The 22,335-nt window shown below is 51.7% G+C and overlaps 1 protein-coding gene across 1 annotated transcript in view; it reads right to left on the reverse strand.

Annotated features, from left to right (window-relative positions):
- The window catches only part of LOC123758798 (Tyrosine-protein kinase Src42A), a 42,319-nt gene extending 36,729 nt beyond the window's left edge, over window positions 1–5,590 (reverse strand). Inside the window, exon 1 of the mRNA XM_045743503.2 lies at window positions 4,878–5,590. Coding sequence (XP_045599459.1) covers window positions 4,878–4,976 — 99 coding nt within the window. The 5' untranslated portion in view covers window positions 4,977–5,590. The remainder of the gene's footprint in view (window positions 1–4,877) is intronic.
- Window positions 5,591–22,335: the final 16,745 nt, after the last annotated feature.

Genomic DNA, 22,335 nt, shown 5'->3' on the forward strand with positions numbered 1-22,335 from the left:
ACCATCCCATTCACTCACCTGGTGCCATCTTGACTGGAGTTCCTTGTGCTCCTTGGCTCTTCCCGACTTCAATTTCAGTTAAGTATTGGTAACTTTTTTTGAATTGTCATGCAGGGGCCTGTATTTCTGTTTATTCCAATTTTATTTTTTTAATACTAAAATTATTTTTAACCTTCTTTGGCATTTGGTGGGGAAGTTTTGTCTCTGCCACAGCCAACACTTCCCCCATGCTGCCCACACCTGACAAGGGCCACAGCCAATACCCCCACCCCTGCCCACACCTGACAAGGGCCACAGCCAACACCACCCCTGTCCTGCCCACACCTGACAAGGGCCACAGCCAACACTCCCCCCTGTCCTGCCCACACCTGACAAGGGCCACAGCCAACACTCCCCCCTCCCCTGCCCACACCTGACAAGGGCCACAGCCAACACCCCCCCCTCCCCTGCCCACACCTAACAAGGGCCACAGCCAACATCCCCCCCTGCCCACACCTGACAAGGGCCACAGCCAACACCACATCCCCCCCCCTGCCCACACCTGACAAGCGCCACAGCCAACACCACATCCCCCCCCCCTCTGCCCACACCAGACAAGGACCACAGCCAACATCCCCCCCCCTCTGCCCACACCTGACAAGGGCCACAGCCAACACCACACTGTAACTGCTGAAGCTGTTTTAGATAGGTGATTGTATGGAAGGCAGTGGGATATGTCCTTGTACAAAATATGCAGTGAGAGGGTAGTCGACCTGACTTTGGAGCAGGAAGGTCATATCCCCCGAGATTAAAGGGATTAGCGTTTAAGATTACAATATGGCTGGTCCTCTGTATTATTGCAACATATAATGAATATTTTTACAAAATACAGTACAGTAATAACTACTGTAATTTGATTTATGTATGTATGTTAGTTACATGTATGTTGAGTAAAAGATCAGGGTCTGTATACTTGCACAAAGTAACGTCAGTAGGGAAAGTACTAGTTCGTTGAGCGGCGTACGTGACCCGACTTGGGTCAAGGTTAGGCGCCCGACGTTCCACAGTTTTCAATATTATTTAATTCACAAAGTTCAAATTCGGATCACTAGCCAATATTGTAATTGGAAATAGCCTTTCCCCCAAGATGCCTGTACAAGTACTGTACAGTACTATCAGTTTATAAGAGTTCAACCATCTGGGTTGTTCAGAACATAGATTACTTGTTCAATTTAAACCCTGCTTAGTAAATTTAGTAACCAGGCGGAGTGATACTAGCCTAGGTCAGTCCTTAGCCGAGTACAGTTAAGACAGTGTGGTTTGCAGCAGCAACTGAAGAGGTCGACCATCTTGCCTCCCGAGACCAGAACTCCATCGGCTAGTTTCTAAGATTAAGGTAAAAGTTGCTCAGAGTTTGTACAGTGACTGTTCATGTTTGCCTCTTTTTTCTAGTTTTCAGTTTTAGGGAGTGTTCAGTTAGGGAGTGATTTTTATTAATTACTTTGATAGATTTGCATAATAAACCGAGTAAGAACTCCTGTATTCGAGTTTTTCCATTATATTATATACTTGTCCTGGCTATCTGTTCTCCACAAGTCTGTTCTCCCACAAGGGAGCCGGTCGGCTGAGCGGCCAGCACGCTGGACTTGTGATCCTGTGGACCCGTGTTCGATCCCGGGCGCCGGCGAGAAACAATGGGCAGAGTTTCTTTCACCCTATGCCCCTGTTACCTAGCAGTAAAATAGGTACCTGGGTGTTAGTCAGCTGTCACGGGCTGCTTCCTGGGGGTGGAGGCCTGGTCGAGGACCAGGCCACGGGGACACTAAAGCCCCAAAATCATCTCAAGATAACCTCAAGATATTGGATTAAGTAGATATCCGATTTTCAGGTCTAAGCCTAGTCAATATGAATACCTACTATATTCCCTTGTTTGCAAGCTAATTCCCACACTTAATGTGACTAATACCTCCCTTTCCACAAAATTGGGAATATCCTACCCCAAAGGTTAAGGGTTAATTAATTTGTCCACACCACAATTAATTGACAGCATTGATTAATGGTCTGGTGGTGGCAGTGATTAAGATCCTTGAGCTTGCTAGAAAGCCTGGTGTTGACATCACGTGTCTGTAGAATCTTAGACGATCGAACGTCTAAGATCACGTGAAGTGGGACTCGGCTGAGAGTTAGCTCTGGGGTTTTGGAATTAAGTTTATTCACGGGCAGGGTAAAGGACAAGTGTGTTTAAACCCTGTCCCATGTTACAACACTCAACCCCCCTCTGCTCATACCTGACAAGGGCCACAACCACTACTCCCCCCTGCCCACACCTGACTAGGGCCACAGCCATCAACTCCCCCCCCCTCTGCCCACACCTGACAAGGTACACAGTCAACACCCCTCTGCCCACACCTGACAAGAACCACAGCCAATACCCCCTTCCCACACCTGACAAGGGCCACAGCCAATACCCCCCCCCCTGCTCACACCTGACAAGGGCCACAACCACTACTCCCCCCCCCTGCCCACACCTGACAAGGGCCACAGCCAATACCTCCCCCTGCCCACACCTGACAAGGGCCACAGGCAATACCCCCCCCTCTTCCCACACCTGATAAGCGCCACAGCCAACACCACACATCCCTGCCCACACCTGTCAAGGGCCACAGAAATTTGGAAGGTGGCAAACGTAGTCCTAATATACAAGGGGGATAGATAGGAGGCACTGAACTACAGGCCAGTGTCCCTAACTTGCATACCATGCAAGCTAATGGAGAAAATTGTGGGAAAAAAGCTATTCAAACATCTGGAATGAAGGAACTTTGTGTCACAACACCAACATGGTTTCAGGGATGGCAATTCATGCCTCACAGGACTAATTGAACTCTACGATCAGGCAACAAGAAGCAGACAAGAAAGAGGGGTGGACAGACTGCATATTTTTGGATTGCCAGAAAGCCTTTGACTCAGTGCCTCACCAGAAACTAGTGCGAAAGCTGGAGATGCAGGCTGGAGTGAAAGGGAAGGTGCTCCATTGGATAAGGGAGTACCTAAGTAATAGAAGGCAGCGAATCACTGTGCGAGATGAGGTCTCAGATTGGCGATGTCACCAGTGGGGTCCCGCAGGGTTCAGTCCTTGGACCCATACTGTTTCCTATATATGTAAATGATATTCCAGATGGTATAGAATCATTCCTCTCATTGTTTGCTGCTGATGCAAAAAATGAGGATTAAGACGGAGGAAGACAGTACGAGACTACAAGATGACCTAGACAGACTGCATGAATGGTCCAACAAATGGCTACTAAAGTTCAACCTGAGTAAATGTAAGGTAATGAAACTAGGCAGTGGAAACAGGCGGCCAGACACAGGACGCAGAATGGGAGATGAAGTCCTTCATGAAACGGACAGAGAAGGATCTAATTGATATCACACCAACCCTGTCTCCAGAAGCCTACATAAAAAGAATAACATCTGCGGCGTATGTGAGGCTGGCTAACATCAGAATTGCCTTCAGGAACCTGTGTAAGGAATCATTCAGAACCTTGTTTACCACACATGTAAGACCAATCCTGGAGTATACTACCCCAGTATGGAGCCCATACCTTGTCAAGCACAAGGCGAAGCTTAAAAATGTTCAGAGATATGCCACTAGACTAGTCCCAGTACTAAGAGGCACGAGTTATGAAGAAAGGCTGCAAGAAATGCACCTCATGGCACTAGAAGACAGAAGAGTAATGGGAGACATGATCACTAACTACAAAATTCTCAGAGGAATTGACTGGGTAGATAAGGATAAACTGTAACACGGGTGGTATGCGAACAAGGGGACATAGGTGGAAAGTGAATACCCAAATGAGTCAAAGGGACGTTAGAAAGAATTTTTTCGTGTCAGAGTAGTTAACAGATGGAATGCATTAGGCAGTGATGTGGTGGAGGCTGACTCCATACACAATTTCAAATGTAGATATGACAGAGCCCCGTAGGCTCAGGAACCTGTACACCAATTGATTGACAGTTGAGAGGCGGGACCAAAGAGCCAGAGCTCAACCCCCGGAAGCACAATTAGGCGAGTACAGTCAACTTCCCACCCCTGACAAGGGCCACAACCAATACCCACCTCTCCTGCCCACACCTGACAAGGGCCACAACCAATACCCACCTCTCCTGCCCACACCTGACAAGGGCCACAACCAATACCCCCCCCTTTGCCCATACCTGACAAGGGCCACAGCCCAACCCCCCAACCCCTGCCCACACCTGACAAGGACAACAACCAATACCCTCCCCCCTGCCCATACCTGACAAGGGCCACAGCCCAACCCCCCAACCCCTGCCCACACCTGACAAGGGCCACAAATAATACCCCCCTGCCCACACCTGACAAGGGCCACAAATAATACCCCCCTGCCCACACCTGACAAGGGCCACAAATAATACCCCCCTGCCCACACCTGACAAGGGCCACAAATAATACCCCCCTGCCCACACCTGACAAGGGCCACAAATAATACCCCCCTGCCCACACCTGACAAGGGCCACAGCCCCCCCCCTGTCCACACCTGACAAGGGCCACAGCCCCCCCCCCTGTCCACACCTGACAAGGGCCACAGCCCCCCCCTGTCCACACCTGACAAGGGCCACAGCCCCCCCCCCCTGTCCACACCTGACAAGGGCCACAATCCAACCCCCCCCAGTCCACACCTGACAAGGGCTACAACCCCCCTCCCTGCCCACACCTGACAAGGGCCACAACCCCCCTCCCTGCCCACACCTGACAAGGGCCACAGCCCAAACTCGACCCCACACCTGACACAAGGCCAACACCCGAGGAGGACACCTGGCCAGGGCTCACACACACACCTGGCCAGGAGCGAGGGCCCACACACACACACACCTACCTGCTCGGGGAAGAGGTTGTTGGGCGGCGGGATACTCCGACTGTCAGACACAGTCTCCTTCTTGCCCTGGCCCCGACTGCTGCTGAAACAGTTGCCCATGGTGGCTGGTCGAGGCGGCCCAGGTAGCGAGTGTGGCAGACGCGTCAGTGCGAGGCGGGGCTCATGGCGGGGGCAGGCAGGAGGTGCTCAGAGCCAGCAGGAGGAGCAACATGGTGCGGGACCAGGACCCGCCGCCGCCTCCATTTTCACTTTCCCAACACAACAATGCCGCGCCCCCGCCTCTAACCCTCCGCTCGGCCAAGCAGTTCCCCCTAAAATACCTCTTCCTCTCTCTCTCCTCACACCACAAATTCAATTCATCCCCCTCACATACCCTCAATACAATTTACTTATCAAATATTTTCATTACATGCATCAAAGGGGGTTTAATTAGATGTGTATGTAGAGAGTGCGGAGTGATACTGGTGAAGAATGCGGGTGAGTATGATCTCTGGGAGACCAACAGGCAGTTACTTATTATCACCGTTAATTACTCTCTCACACTCGCATATGCACTCGTTAACACCTTCTCTCACACGCCCCAGACACGGTCTTGTCTCGGCGGGGCTCCCTAGTGCTGCACTAGAGCATGGCTGCCCTGTATTCAGTAATGTTGACAAAAACACGTTTTCCTTGAGAATGAACGGTGTTGGGGCTGCGTGTGGCGCCCATAACACTCGCTGGCAACCCTCCCACACTTTGTTTATTTACGTGTGCTGACGCGCGCACACCTCCTCCCATGTACGTGGGTGGTGTGTGTACATGACGCGCGCACACCTCCTCCCATGTACGTGGGTGGTGTGTGTACATGACGCGCGCACACCTCCTCCCATGTACGTGGGTGGTGTGAGTACATGACGCGCGCACACCTCCTCCCATGTACGTGGGTGGTGTGTGTGTACATGACGCGCGCACACCTCCCATGTACGTGGGTGGTGTGTGTACATGACGCGCGCACACCTCCAATGTACGTGGGTGGTGTGTGTACATGACGCGCGCACACCTCCTCCCATGTACGTGGGTGGTGTGTGTACATGACGCGCGCACACCTCCTCCCATGTGCGTGGGTGGTGTGTGTGTGTACATGACGCGCGCACACCTCCTCCCATGTACGTGGGTGGTGTGTGTACATGACGCGCGCACACCTCCTCCCATGTACGTGGGTTGTGTGTGTACATGACGCGCGTACACCTCCTCCCATGTACGTGGGTGGTGTGTGTACATGACGCGCGCACACCTCCTCCCATGTACGTGGGTGGTGTGTGTACATGACGCGCGCACACCTCCTCCCATGTACGTGGGTGGTGTGTGTACATGACGCGCGCACACCTCCTCCCATGTACGTGGGTGGTGTGTGTACATGACGCGCGCACACCTCCTCCCATGTACGTGGGTGGTGTGTGTACATGACGCGCGCACACCTCCTCCCATGTACGTGGGTGGTGTGTGTACATGACGCGCGCACACCTCCTCCCATGTACGTGGGTGGTGTGTGTACATGACGCGCGCACACCTCCTCCCATGTACGTGGGTGGTGTGTGCACATGACGCGCGCACACCTCCTCCCATGTACGTGGGTGGTGTGTGTACATGACGCGCGCACACCTCCTCCCATGTACGTGGGTGGTGTGTGTACATGACGCGCGCACACCTCCTCCCATGTACGTGGGTGGTGTGTGTACATGACGCGCGCACACCTCCTCCCATGTACGTGGGTGGTGTGTGTACATGACGCGCGCACACCTCCTCCCATGTACGTGGGTTGTGTGTGTACATGACGCGCGCACACCTCCTCCCATGTACGTGGGTGGTGTGTGTACATGACGCGCGCACACCTCCTCCCATGTACGTGGGTTGTGTGTGTACATGACGCGCGCACACCTCCCATGTACGTGGGTGGTGTGTGTACATGACGCGCGCACACCTCCTCCCATGTACGTGGGTGGTGTGTGTGTACATGACGCGCGCACACACCTCCTCCCATGTACGTGGGTGGTGTGTGTGTGTGCATGACGCGCGCACACCTCCCATGTACGTGGGTGGTGTGTGTGTACATGACGCGCGCACACCACCTCCCATGTATGTGGGTGGTGTGTGTGTGTACATGACGCGCGCACACCTCCTCTCATGTACGTGGGTGGTGTGTGTGTACATGACGCGCGCACACCTCCCATGTACCATGTACGTGGGTGGTGTGTGTACATGACGCGCGCACACCTCCCATGTACGTGGGTGGTGTGTGTACATGACGCGCGCACACCTCCCATGTACGTGGGTGGTGTGTGTGTACGTGACGCGCGCACACCTCCCATGTACGTGGGTGGTGTGTGTGTACATGACGCGCACACCACCTCCCATGTACGTGGGTGGTGTGTGTACATGACGCGCGCACACCTCCTCCCATGTACGTGGGTGGTGTGTGTGTACATGACGCGCGCACACCTCCCATGTACGTGGGTGGTGTGTACATGACGCGCGCGCACCTCCTCCCATGTACGTGGTCATGTGTGTGTGTGTGTGTACATGACGCGCGCACACCACCCATGTACGTGGGTCATGTGTGTACATCTCCCAGGATGAGCACGGGGTCAACTACTGCTCCCAGAATGAGTTTACCTGACAGCCACTAACAGTAGTGGCCTCGACGAGGACAGGAAGCCGGCGACTTGTCGAAGGTCCCCCCCAATGAGTAGATATGTTGCACCATAGACTATTACCCCCCTACTGTGTGTACGGTGTACGCAACAAATACACCGTAGAGGAGAATATGTTGAGTGGTGGTGTGACCGTAGCCTGGGAGCCACACCATCACTTAACTGGCTACACTTACGACTTAAGGTAAACGAACACTTAAGGTAAAGTGTTCGTACGGAGTTTGGCTCTGATGCCTACCATCTGCACCACTATACCGAATTAAAAGCAGTGAACTTAAACGTCACTACTTATAATTCGATATACTTATTGAACACTTAAACGCTTGCCCGAAACGCTATGCTTACTAGTGGCTTTAGGTATTGTATGCACTAGCTCTATCTATAAATCCAACATTATGTTTGTAACTAATGCTCTATATATGTACTTTTATCTGAATAAACATTTGATTTGAAACATCTACATTAAAAGCTATTCTACACATGTATTTAAAAGCGGTCCTCATGGCGCAGTGGTAAAACACTTGCCCGGCGCTTAGCGAGCTATTTGGCCTGGGGTTCGTATCCTGGCCGGGAAGGAATGACTGGGCGCAAATCTTTAGCTATACGCCTCTGTTCACCCAGCAGTGAACGGGCACCTGGTTGTTAAACGATCTGGTGGGTAGTAATCCCGGTTGCTGTTTTAGATTCAGCTGCTCGAAACACAAGTTCCGAGTAGTACGGGCTATGGTGAGCCCGTAGTGGCAGCCCGTCCTCCAAACAAAGATCCAAAAGTGATTCCATGCACCCGCCAAACTCCCTGTTTATGAATGAAAAGCGATTTACACACGACTCACAACTGCTGAAGTTCGAACATATCCGGAACAAGTGCTTCACTGACGAATTTTGTTCGAATCACAACGCTATAAATGCTTCACCCACGTACTACAAATACAAATAATCGCCAACAGAACCTAAACACCTAACCTAACGTATCCTATGCCTATATATGCACAATATGCTAATATATTATAATATTAATTTATACTTGAGAAAATTCCCGTTTTGAATGAACAGCATGTTAAAATTTATGAATGCGTCTGTGGGGTTGACCGCTGGATGTAATGGACTTGAGTCGAGGACGGGTTGGACTTAACTGGCACAGGAGCGGGGCTGTAACTTGGCCACTCAAGAGGTGGCATGGGCATGAATAGCCCGTAATGGTGTCTGGAGGTGGTGTGGCGCGCATGGTGGTGGTGTGGCGCGCGTGGTGGTGGTGTGGCGCGGGAGACAGACTGTGGGGGTCGCCGGCAGGTGCTCGCGCCCAGACAGGTTATAATATGCATATTTTCTCCTTTTCTCCTAATATTCATATCTTCTCCAAGATATTCATCTCCTTCGTTTTCTTCAAACTTTCCCCCTCTCCTTCCTTCCTTCCTTCCTTCCTTCCTTCCTTCCTTCCTTCCTTCCTTCCTTCCTTCCTTCCTTCCTTCCTTCCTTCCTTCCTTCCTTCCTCCCTTCCTTCCTTCCTTCCCGCCTTCCCGCCTTCCTTCCTTCTCTCTCTCTCTCTCTCTCTCTCTCTCTCTCTCTCTCTCTCTCTCTCTCTCTCTCTCTCTCTCTCTCTCTCTCTCTCTCTCTCTCTCTCTCCTTAATTCTGTGTTTGTCTCTGGTGAGAAACGAGCCTGGGTGCGTGGATTGTGTGTGTTGAGAAGGATGGGGTGGTGGGGAGGAAGGACCTGCCAGCCCACTTCCTGCTGCTTATACCACCCTGCACACACTCCCTCAGGCCAGCCTCCCCCCCCCTCCCCCCGGGACACTGCCGACCACCACACTCCTCCTCCATACCTTCTTAACACATGGAATGCTTTAGGCAGTGTTGTGGTGGAGGCTGACTGTATACGCAGTTTCAAAAGTAGCTATGACAGAGCCCAGTAGGCTCAGGAATCTGTACATCAGTAGATTGGCAGTTGAGAGGCGGCCCCAAAGAGCCGAAGCTCAACTCCCGCAAGCACAACTAGACTAGTACTCCCTCAGGCCAGCCATGGTCCCCCGGGGCACCACTGACCCGCCACAAGGCCTGCAGGCCGGGCATACAGTCTCACTCTCAGGTAAACACCATTAGGTAAGCTCGGGTCTCACAGGAAGAGGAAGGAGTAGGTAATGGTAGCCGGGCGCTGGTAACTATGTCCAGCCCCCAGCCAGGGTGTGTTCAGCCCCCAGCCAGGGTGTGTGTGTCCAGCCCCCCAGCCAGGGTGTGTTCAGCCCCCAGCCAGGGTGTGTGTGTCCAGCCCCCCAGCCAGGGTGTGTGTGTCCAGCCCCCCAGCCAGGATGTGTGTGTCCAGCCCCCCAGCCAGGGTGTGTTCAGCCCCCAGCCAGGGTGTGTGTGTCCAGCCCCCCAGCCAGGGTGTGTGTGTCCAGCCCCCCAGCCAGGGTGTGTGTGTCCAGCCCCCAGCCAGGGTGTGTGTGTCCAGCCCCCCAGCCAGGATGTGTGTGTCCAGCCCCCCAGCCAGGATGTGTGTGTCCAGCCCCCCAGCCAGGGTGTGTTCAGCCCCCAGCCAGGGTGTGTGTGTCCAGCCCCCAGCCAGGGTGTGTGTGTCCAGCCCCCCAGCCAGGGTGTGTGTGTCCAGCCCCCCAGCCAGGATGTGTCCAGCCCCCAGCCTCCCTGCTATTTATTCTTTAATTATAGTAAATTAGACAACTGGTGTGCTCTGACCGCCGTATTTCCTCCTTTACACAACCTTTCCCCCTCTTGGAACAACACTAAATCATCCTTATCTTTCTTATCAGAGGCGGAGCATTACCAGCAACCTTGGATACATCTTCCCTTGACTGAGGAGGATACAAGATAAGAGCGGGAGGTAGTCCTTGGGTCTTATCACCTGGCTCCAGGGTCTAGTTAGGGTTCTCGACGATACACAGGCAGTTAGGGTCCCGTGCCGGACCCACACGGGGTGACAGGGTCCTGGACCATACAATCATGGTCACGCTGCAGTAGGCAGCGTGACCTGGGAGGCAGCAGGCAGCTTGCCCTGGGAGGCAGCAGGCAGCGTGACCTGGGAGGCAGCAGGCAGCGTGCCCTGGGAGGCAGCGTGCCCTGGGAGGCAGCAGGCAGCGTGCCCTGGGAGGCAGCAGGCAGCGTGCCCTGGGAGGCAGCAGGCAGCGTGCCCTGGGAGGCAGCAGGCAGCTTGCCCTGGGAGGCAGCAGGCAGCTTGCCCTGGGAGGCAGCAGGCAGCGTGCCCTGGGAGGCAGCAGGCAGCGTGACCTGGGAGGCAGCGTGCCCTGGGAGGCAGCAGGCAGCGTGACCTGGGAGGCAGCAGGCAGCGTGACCTGGGAGGCAGCAGGCAGCGTGACCTGGGAGGCAGCAGGCAGCGTACCCTGGCATTCCCAGGTCTCGTCCGTCACATCTCAATCTTGTCTTATGGCAGATCATGCACCTGCCCCCCTGGCCTCCTGTGGGCCTGAGGACACATAATGGGCCTGAGAGAACGTGATGGTGGTGGTGGTGGTGCAACCCGTCCTCTCAAAATAAAGTCGCTTTTCGCTCGTATGTGAGCTATGGCCAAAAACTGACGTAATTTTAAATGAAATCGGCTCACGAAAGTTATGTACTGACCCTTTTCTGTTTGGTTCCTCCAGCTTAGTCTGTTAGGTTAGGAGAGGACACTATCGATTAACGTTTTTCATGACGTTTCGAAACTTTAGAAGAATTTCCTGCCCTCCTAACCTATCAGAGAACCCTTAACTTACTGTTTTGGAAAAAAATCCCCAATATATTTAAAAAAAATCATTTTCAAATTACGGAATGTGAAATTATTTCCACAATTCAAATATATTCCAATACATTTTAATAGTAATAATATTAGTGAGGTAGTTAGAGTAGACCTACTGCACCGCCTCTGCTCTCAGCTGTGGTGGGTGTTCAGACTATGGAGCCACCTGCCAGGTGAGTGCGTGCGTGTGCGTGCAGGAAGTAACATTAACACATTAGGTTACATGATGCTGAAGTGCTTCTATAACACTTGTGAGTGCACTTGCCGCCTCCTCGAGGGAACTCTGGCCACTCACTTTCATTGTGAAGTGTATGTTAAAGCCGCGCCGCACTCTCCAGAGCCCCGAGGGTGGAGGTGCACCCCGCCACTGAAGGCCCAGCCTGCCCGTCGTGGAGGCCCAGCCTGCCCGTCGTGGAGGCCCAGCCTGCCCGTCGTGGAGGCCCAGCCTGCCCGTCGTGGAGGCCCAGCCTGCCCGTCGTGGAGGCCCAGCCTGCCCGTCGTGGAGGCCCAGCCTGCCCGTCGTGGAGGCCCAGCCTGCCCGTCGTGGAGGCCCAGCCTGCCCGTCGTGGAGGCCCAGCCTGCCCGTCGTGGAGGCCCAGCCTGCCCGTCGTGGAGGCCCTGTGTGTGTGTGTGTGTGTGTGTGTGTGTGTGTGTGTGTGTACCTTCTCTACCGTCGTCGTCTGACCAGTGTTGTAGTATTGGTGGGAGCACTTGTCTGGTTATATAAGTCTATGGCAAGTTGTGAGTGTGTGTGTGTGTGTGTTTTTGTTGCAGTATCCTGTCGGGGCATTTTGTCCTAAATGTCAGCAGTGCTGCTCCCACACCCGCCTCCTCCAAAACAAACACACACACACACACACACACACACACACACACACACACACACACACACACACACACACACACACACACACATACACACACACACACACACACACACACACATACACACACACACACACACACACACACACACACACACACACACACACATACACACACACACACACACACACACACACACATACACACACACACACACACACACACACACACATACACACACACACACACACACACACACACACACACACACACACACACACACACACACACACACATACACACACACACACACACACACACACACACACACACACACACACACATACACACACACACACACACACACACACACACACACACACACACAATAATGTAATAAAATAAAAGGCATTATACATCCAAAGGAAGACTAGGGAGAGGCAAGCTTTATGAACTTTAAGTTTTGGCGAGCGCCTGAGCCCCGGCCAGCAGGGTAGAGAGCGCCTGAGCCCCGGCCAGCAGGGTAGAGAGCGCCTGAGCCCCGGCCAGCAGGGTAGAGAGCGCCTGAGCCCCGGCCAGCAGGGTAGAGAGCGCCTGAGCCCCGGCCAGCAGGGTAGAGAGCGCCTGAGCCCCGGCCAGCAGGGTAGAGAGCGCCTGAGCCCCGGCCAGTAGGGATAGAGAGCGCCTGAGCCCCGGCCAGCAGGGGTAGAGAGCGCCTGAGCCCCGGCCAGTAGAGGTAGAGAGCGTCTGAGCCCAGGCCAGCAGGGATAGAGAGCGCCTGAGCCCCGGCCAGCAGGGATAGAGAGCGCCTGAGCCCCGGCCAGCAGGGATAGAGAGCGCCTGAGCCCCGGCCAGCAGGGTAGAGAGCGCCTGAGCCCCGGCCAGCAGGGTAGAGAGCGCCTGAGCTCCGGCCAGCAGGGTAGAGAGCGCCTGAGCCCCGGCCAGCAGGGTAGTGAGCCCCGGCCAGCAGGGATAGAGCGCGCCTGAGCCCCGGCCAGCAGGGATAGAGCGCGCCTGAGCCCCGGCCAGCAGGGATAGAGAGCGCCTGAGCCCCGGCCAGCAGGGATAGAGAGCGCCTGAGCCCCGGCCTGCAGGGATAGAGAGCGCCTGAGCTCCGGCCAGCAGGGGTAGAGAGCGCCTGAGCCCCGGCCAGCAGGGATAGAGAGCGCCTGAGCCCCGGCCAGCAGGGGTAGAGAGCGCCTGAGCCCCGGCCAGCAGGGATAGAGAGCGCCTGAGCCCCGGCCAGCAGGGGTAGAGAGCGCCTGAGCCCCGGCCAGCAGGGATAGAGAGCGCCTGAGCCCCGGCCAGCAGAGAAGGTCACCCCAGCACTTGTCACCTTAATTATTTTGCTCTCCCTCCCCGGACACAAATTATAAATATGAACCACGACACGGAACCTACATCTACAGTGTATTTTCCCAAAACGATTATTATTGTATGTAACATATATTGTAACCTCTTGACTCCCCGGTCAGTGTTTTATTGTTGTGGGCGCTGGAAGAGGCAGACGATAACGGGTGACCCCCGGGACGAGCCTAGTGGCCACCTCTGTGTCCCCACTACGCTACTGAAGGTGGCACGCGCCCTCAGGAAATGACACAGAGTGACAGTATTGGTAAATAGACGAAGGTGAGAGTGACAAGCTTGGCCTTCCTCCCCTAGTGTGAGGCTTCACGGAGTGAGCCTACTCTCCCACACATAGCTCCCCTAGTGTGAGGCTACGTAGTGAAGGGGAAGGGTAAACTCCCTGAGAGAGGGATTGCAATAGTAGTGACAGAGAAATAGGTAAGATCATCTGGTGGATCTTGAGGAGACATCCGACAGGCCCACACACCCATCGTAGAGAACGCTGCTCAGATAGTGTGCAAACCTCTTAAAATGACTTCCATATCATCTAGGACACGAGGGTAACACGATATAGTTGTAAGGAGGCACTTGCCATTCCAATATATAAGAAAGATTTCAGAGATGGACCATTAAACTTCAGGCCCGTGTCTTTAGCAGACACACCTGGAAAAGTGATTACAAGGAATAATCTATATATCACCCACAGGGACTTGAGTACAAAGCACCAACACAGGTTCAAAGAAGGGAAATAATGATCCGGGTCTTGAAAATACTCCTTGAACTCGACGAATTAGACAGAATGGTTAGGTTAAGCAAGAGTGTAAGAGTGAACATGCGTGGAGGCAGGACACACAGATGAGTCACAAGGATGTGAGGAAACACTTCATTGTAAGAGGCATAAGCAAGATGAAACCAAGTAGAATGTCAGTAGCAGGCTACCACCGTCCACAGTCTGGGACTGTAGTGGTCAGTAGCAGGCTACCACCGTGCACAGTCTGGGACTGTGGTGGTCAGTAGCAGGCTACCACCGTGCACAGTCTGGGACTGTGGTGGTCAGTAGCAGGCTACCACCGTCCACAGTCTGGGACTGTGGTGGTCAGTAGCAGGCTACCACCGTCCACAGTCTGGGACTGTAGTGGTCAGTAGCAGGCTACCACCGTGCACAGTCTGGGACTGTGGTGGTCAGTAGCAGGCTACCACCGTGCACAGTCTGGGACTGTGGTGGTCAGTAGCAGGCTACCACCGTCCACAGTCTGGGACTAGGGGTAGGCCCGGTGTCAGCCACCACCAAATAATAACTTCTGAATCTCTACTTGACCTTTACCACTTTTTACCGCCTCTCACTAAGCCTTTGTCCAACTTTGCCCACTTATGTCTGTCTGCCTTGTATGTTTTTTCTTGTTTTTTTGTGTGTCCTTGTCTGCCAGTCTTTGCTTATATTAGTCTGCCTAACCACCAACTAGTTATGCAGCCCGTCCTCCTCAGGTTTCCCAACGTCAAGAAATCGGTCAAATTAAAGTGTCCTCTCCTAACCCACCAGAGGACCCAACACAGAAAACGGGACAGTACGTCACTTTCGCCAGCCGCTTCCATGTTCTAGTACGACAATGTTTGGCCTTATGTAACGCATATGAGCGAAATGAGACGTTTGTTTGAGGACAGGTAGAGTTATGAGTGTACTTAGATAATGGTTATTGAGTGCCAATATTTAAGTTTAAGAGCTGGAGGAGGTTGTTAGAGGAGTGAGGCGAGACAGGTAACTGTCACCCCGTCTCCATGGTGCTACACCTCATTGAGCTCCGTTAAAGGGTTACACAGCTAGTCAGTCCTCTGGTAAGACGACGTCTGAATGACACACAAGACACCACCAAGATGATCATATTTTGTCTCGCTTAAGCTACTAAACCGTTATATTTACTACAGTCATTACCGCGCTCAAGTTCTCCACCACCACCACCCGTCTCAAACTCTCTCCCAATCACTTACCTGCTGACCATCATATATATATATATATATATATATATATATATATATATATATATATATATATATATATATATATATATATATATATATATATATATGTCGTACCTAGTAGCCAGAACGCACTTCTCAGCCTACTATGCAAGGCCCGATTTGCCTAATAAGCCAAGTTTTCCTGAATTATTATATTTTCTCTAATTTTTTTCTTACGAAATGTTAAAGCTACCCGTTTCATAATGAATGAGGTAATTTTTTTTGTATTGGAGTTAAAATTAACGAAGATATATGACCGAACCTAACCAACCCTACCTAACCTAACCTAACCTATCTTTATAGGTTAGGTTAGGTTAGGTAGCCGAAAAAGTTAGGTTAGGTTAGGTTAGGTAGGTTAGGTAGTCGAAAAACAATTAATTCATGAAAAATTGGCTTATTAGGCAAATCGGGCCTTGCAAAGTAGGCAGAGAAGTGCGTTCTGGCTACTAGGTACGACATATATATATATATATATATATATATATATATATATATATATATATATATATATATATATATATATATATATATATATATATATATGTCGTACCTAGTAGCCAGAACTCACTTCTCAGCCTACTATGCAAGGCCCGATTTGCCTAATAAGCCAAGTTTTCATGAATTAATTGTTTTTCGACTACCTAACCTACCTAACCTAACCTAACTTTTTCGGCTACCTAACCTAACCTAATTAGGTTAGGTTAGGTAGGGTTAATTAGGTTCGGTCATATATCTATGTTAATTTTAACTCCAATAAAAAAAAATTGACCTCATACATAATGAAATGGGTAGCTTTATCATTTCATAAGAAAAAAATTAAAGAAAATATATTAGTTCATGAAAACTTGGCTTATTAGGCAAATCGGGCCTTGCATAGTAGGCTGAGAAGTGCGTTCTGGCTACTAGGTACGACATATATATATATATATATATATATATATATATATATATATATATATATATATATATATATATATATATATATATATATATATATATATATATATATATATATATTACACACAACTTTAGAACACTTTCCCACCAGGAGATTCGAACCCTAGCCAGCACAGAAGCCTTACAGCAACTGGCATAACTGGTAAGCCTTTAACCCACTGCACCACAGCTCAGACACTGAGCTCAGAGGCAACATTAGAACACTATATGCCCTGCAATACGAAAGAGTGTTCACTTCTCCTACCACCCCCTTTTTTTTTATTATGATGTACACTTTATTATGCAAGGTTATACAGTTACATATCTGATTTTATACAAAAAATGAACATTAAGAGGACACAAGAAAAAGTTCGCTTCCTAGAGGCTGTAGATTTCCTCGAACTCCTCCGACGCCGGGCAGGAACCGAGGATGCAGCGGGCATTTCCCCTCTGGATCGCGACACTGAGGCGCTGAAAGAGAAAACTTGCTGCTCTAGGGTCTCTTGTGGTGTCAATGAGCTTGGAACCAAGATCCTTAAGAAACCTTCTTGCACTCTCACCCCATGGGCCTAGGGTCTCAGACCCTATTGGAACGAAGTTGTACCTTTGATCTAATTGCCTGTACTTGACTGACTTTTGTTTTTCTCTGTGTGTCGCTGCGGCTCCTGCCGTGCCGGCAGAGAGGGTGATGTATGTCGTTGCCAGGGTGGATACGCAAGTATAGTCCCATGCTAACTGCCTGCCACCCTTCCACGGACGCAGTGTGTCAGTGTCACACAGTCAGTGTGTGTCGTCCGCAGTGTGATTCCACGGACGCAGTGTGATTTGATATATGTATATATATATATATATAATATGTAAATAAATGGTATCAAAGTTTTATTATTTTGTAAATACCTGAAAATTCCCTGGTATACATCATCCCACAACATATATCCCCGCCACACGACCTCCCCCCCAACACACACCCCTCCCCCACACATACCTTCCATGTCCCCCACCATCACTGTAGCCATTTTGCCTACATTATCTCCATCACTGTAACCTAAAGGCTGCACCCAAAAAACAAATCTGTCATCTGAACATACGTTTTGCAAGGCGATATCTGAATACACTAAAGTTTATACAAATGCTAAACTCCACGGACTTTGGGCGACATATTTCATATCCACCAACTTGGTGAAGGGTGTATAGGTGGCTGACATTGAAGGAGGCGTATGGGGCCGACCCCGACCCCCCTCCAACACGCATCGTAGTCACCTTTAACCCTGCAAAGTTTAGTGAAGCTGGCCCCGAACCTCAGTCCTCCACCTTCGGCGAGACCAACAGACACACACACATACACTATTATATGTAAAGATATGTGAGACATGCACATGATACACATATGTGAGTTTGTAATTTGACAACCCATGGTTTAGAAAAGCGAGGTCCAAGAGCTAACTGCTCGTTCTTGCAGCAACAAATCAGTCAGTGAGTCGGGTCTACCAGTCAGTGAGACAGGGGCCACCAGTCAGTGAGTCGGGTCTACCAGTCAGTGAGACAGGGTCCACCAGTCAGTGAGACAGGGTCCACCAGTCAGTGAGACAGGGTCCACCAGTCAGTGAGACAGGGTCCACCAGTCAGTGAGACAGGGTCCACCAGTCAGTGAGACAGGGGCCACCAGTCAGTGAGACAGGGGCCACCAGTCAGTGAGACAGGGTCCATCAGTCAGTGAGACAGGGGTCCACCAATCAGTGAGACAGGGTCCACCAGTCAGTGAGACAGGGGCCACCAGTCAGTGAGACAGGGTCCACCAGTCAGTGAGACAGGGGTCCACCAGTCAGTGAGACAGGGTCCACCAGTCAGTGAGACAAGGGTCCACCAGTCAGTGAGACAGGGGTCCACCAGTCAGTGAGACAGGGTCCACCAGTCAGTGAGACAGGGTCCACCAGTCAGTGAGACAGGGGTCCACCAGTCAGTGAGACAGGGGTCCACCAGTCAGTGAGACAGGGTCCACCAGTCAGTGAGACAGGGTCCACCAGTCAGTGAAACAGGGTCCACCAGTCAGTGAGACAGGAGTCCACCAGTCAGCGTACAGCAGAGGTCTACTGTGTGGCAACAGCTGTCCGCCACTTACCGGACGTGCCTTTAAAAGTCCAAAAATTTACAACTTCCTTCACTTAAGTCTGGTCTTGAGGGCGCTAGAGACGGCTCAGTCCTGGTAGCTGGCTACCATGGTGTGTTACTGTAGCCCAGGCAGCTGGCTACCATGGTGTGTTACTGTAGCCCAGGCAGCTGGCTACCATGGTGTGTTACTGTAGCCCAGGTAGCTGGCTACCATGGTGTGTTACTGTAGCCCAGGCAGCTGGCTACCATGGTGTGTTACTGTAGCCCAGGTAGCTGGCTACCATGGTGTGTTACTGTAGCCCAGGTAGCTGGCTACCATGGTGTGTTACTGTAGCCCAGGCAGCTGGCTACCATGGTGTGTTACTGTAGCCCAGGCAGCTGGCTACCATGGTGTGTTACTGTAGCCCAGGCAGCTGGCTACCATGGTGTGTTACTGTAGCCCAGGCAGCTGGCTACCATGGTGTGTTACTGTAGCCCAGGCAGCTGGCTACCATGGTGTGTTACTGTAGCCCAGGCAGCTGGCTACCATGGTGTGTTACTGTAGCCCAGGCAGCTGGCTACCATGGTGTGCTACTGTAGCCCAGGCAGCTGGCTACCATGGTGTGTTACTGTAGCCCAGGCAGCTGGCTACCATGGTGTGTTACTGTAGCCCAGGCAGCTGGCTACCATGGTGTGCTACTGTAGCCCAGGTAGCTGGCTACCATGGTGTGTTACTGTAGCCCAGGCAGCTGGCTACCATGGTGTGTTACTGTAGCCCAGGCAGCTGGCTACCATGGTGTGTTACTGTAGCCCAGGCAGCTGGCTACCATGGTGTGTTACTGTAGCCCAGGTAGCTGGCTACCATGGTGTGTTACTGTAGCCCAGGCAGCTGGCTACCATGGTGTGTTACTGTAGCCCAGGCAGCTGGCTACCATGGTGTGTTACTGTAGCCCAGGTAGCTGGCTACCATGGTGTGTTACTGTAGCCCAGGCAGCTGGCTACCATGGTGTGTTACTGTAGCCCAGGCAGCTGGCTACCATGGTGTGTTACTGTAGCCCAGGTAGCTGGCTACCATGGTGTGTTACTGTAGCCCAGGCAGCTGGCTACCATGGTGTGTTACTGTAGCCCAGGTAGCTGGCTACCATGGTGTGTTACTGTAGCCCAGGTAGCTGGCTACCATGGTGTGTTACTGTAGCCCAGGCAGCTGGCTACCATGGTGTGTTACTGTAGCCCAGGCAGCTGGCTACCATGGTATGCTACTGTAGCCCAGGCAGCTGGCTACCATGGTGTGTTACTGTAGCCCAGGTAGCTGGCTACCATGGTGTGTTACTGTAGCCCAGGTAGCTGGCTACCATGGTGTGTTACTGTAGCCCAGGCAGCTGGCTACCATGGTGTGTTACTGTAGCCCAGGCAGCTGGCTACCATGGTATGCTACTGTAGCCCAGGCAGCTGGCTACCATGGTATGCTACTGTAGCCCAGGCAGCTGGCTACCATGGTATGCTACTGTAGCCCAGGCAGCTGGCTACCATGGTGTGTTACTGTAGCCCAGGCAGCTGGCTACCATGGTGTGCTACTGTAGCCCAGGCAGCTGGCTACCATGGTGTGTTACTGTAGCCCAGGCAGCTGGCTACCATGGTGTGTTACTGTAGCCCAGGTAGCTGGCTACCATGGTGTGTTACTGTAGCCCAGGCAGCTGGCTACCATGGTGTGTTACTGTAGCCCAGGTAGCTGGCTACCATGGTGTGTTACTGTAGCCCAGGCAGCTGGCTACCATGGTGTGTTACTGTAGCCCAGGTAGCTGGCTACCATGGTGTGTTACTGTAGCCCAGGTAGCTGGCTACCATGGTGTGTTACTGTAGCCCAGGTAGCTGGCTACCATGGTGTGTTACTGTAGCCCAGGTAGCTGGCTACCATGGTGTGTTACTGTAGCCCAGGCAGCTGGCTACCATGGTGTGTTACTGTAGCCCAGGTAGCTGGCTACCATGGTGTGTTACTGTAGCCCAGGCAGCTGGCTACCATGGTGTGTTACTGTAGCCCAGGTAGCTGGCTACCATGGTGTGTTACTGTAGCCCAGGCAGCTGGCTACCATGGTGTGTTACTGTAGCCCAGGCAGCTGGCTACCATGGTGTGTTACTGTAGCCCAGGTAGCTGGCTACCATGGTGTGCTACTGTAGCCCAGGCAGCTGACTTCTGAGTGGCCAGCTGCCTGAACGCTAACAATTTGCTTGGGGATGAGGTACGGCTCTTGGGTTCCATCTCTCAACCCTTTGTCGACCGGTGTATAGGGTCCAGAGTGTATTAGGCACTGCCATATATATATATATATATATATATATATATATATATATATATATATATATATATATATATATATATATATATATATATATATATATATATATATATATATATATATATATAAAGCTGAGCATGGAGTCTACCTCCAACAATTCACCTCTCAGTACCTTCCGCGCATTTGCTAATTTGAAACAGAATTTGTTTTTCTAATGTCTCTTGTTGATTTTAGATACTTAGTTTCCATGTGTTCCCCCCCTTGTTTGTCTGCCTCCCGACGTGGTATGTTAATGTCTGTTCTGTCTATTTGTTTACTATATATGTGGTATTAATGACATCGTCTGATATGATAACATCGACCCTCTTGACGCCACGGTGCAAAGATGTCATGCGCAGTTACAAAGGTGTCTTGTAGCGCCGGTAAGAGGAGTACAGCGCCCAGGGCCCGCGGGGGGAGTACAGGTGTTGCTATGTAACACCTCCATCTCTCATGGCTGTAGTCTGCAACTTGTAAACACCGAGGTGCAACGCTAAGCCGTGTGCTGGTTAAGGTCCACACTAACTTAACTGTGTACCACACTTCCACACTGTGTACACACTGCTGCTGCATATGTTGAGAGTGCAACTGCGTCAGCAACACGCTGACTTGCTGAGATAAACAGATATTACGGTTCAGTTGGTGAGTGCGTCATGTGTGGGTGTAACCTTCCCCCTCACCGCTCACACCATGGGTACGGGTGCTCTCATTACTGGTGGTAGTGCTGGTCCTCTTGTTAATATTGATCTTACTCGTGTTCTTCAGGTTGTTGCTCTCACCGTTTGTGTTGTTGTGGTGGTTGTTTGTGTGGAGTGGTGAGGTCCACCTTGGCGAGGTCCCGCCTGCTTGTCTCTGTGCCACTGTTGCCAACATTAACGAGGCCATAATCATTAAACAGCAGGTGTGCAGTGCACGAAGGTCAATACATAGTCAACATGTGTGGTGTTCTCTCGCAGACACACACACACACACAAACAAACACACACACACACACACACACACACACACACACACACACACACACACACACACACACACACACACACACACACACACACACACACACACACACACACCAGTCTCCAGACTTACAGAAGGACCTCATTCAGACAAAGGCAGGGAAACTTTGCCAGGGAGACATTAAACACTCCCCCCCCCACACACACACGTTTGTGTGTGTGGGGGGGGGGGGCTGTGTGGCCCCCACGGTGTGTGAGGCTTTTTGGTCACACATTGACCAAAGAGCCAAAGCACAACCCCCGCAAGCACAAATAGGTGAGTACACGGTATGCCAAAATGACTTGTCCCGGAACTGAAAGGTATGAGCTACGAGGAAAGGCTGAAGGAGGTGAACCTCGCGTCCCTGGAAAACAGAAGAGTAAGGGGAGATATGATAACCACCTACAAAATTCTCAGGGGAATTGACAGAGTAGACAAAGACAAACTCTTCAGCACGGATGAGACACGAACAAAG

The sequence above is a fragment of the Procambarus clarkii genome, chromosome 31 (genome assembly GCF_040958095.1).
Source record: "Procambarus clarkii isolate CNS0578487 chromosome 31, FALCON_Pclarkii_2.0, whole genome shotgun sequence".
Classification (NCBI taxonomy): domain Eukaryota; kingdom Metazoa; phylum Arthropoda; class Malacostraca; order Decapoda; family Cambaridae; genus Procambarus; species Procambarus clarkii.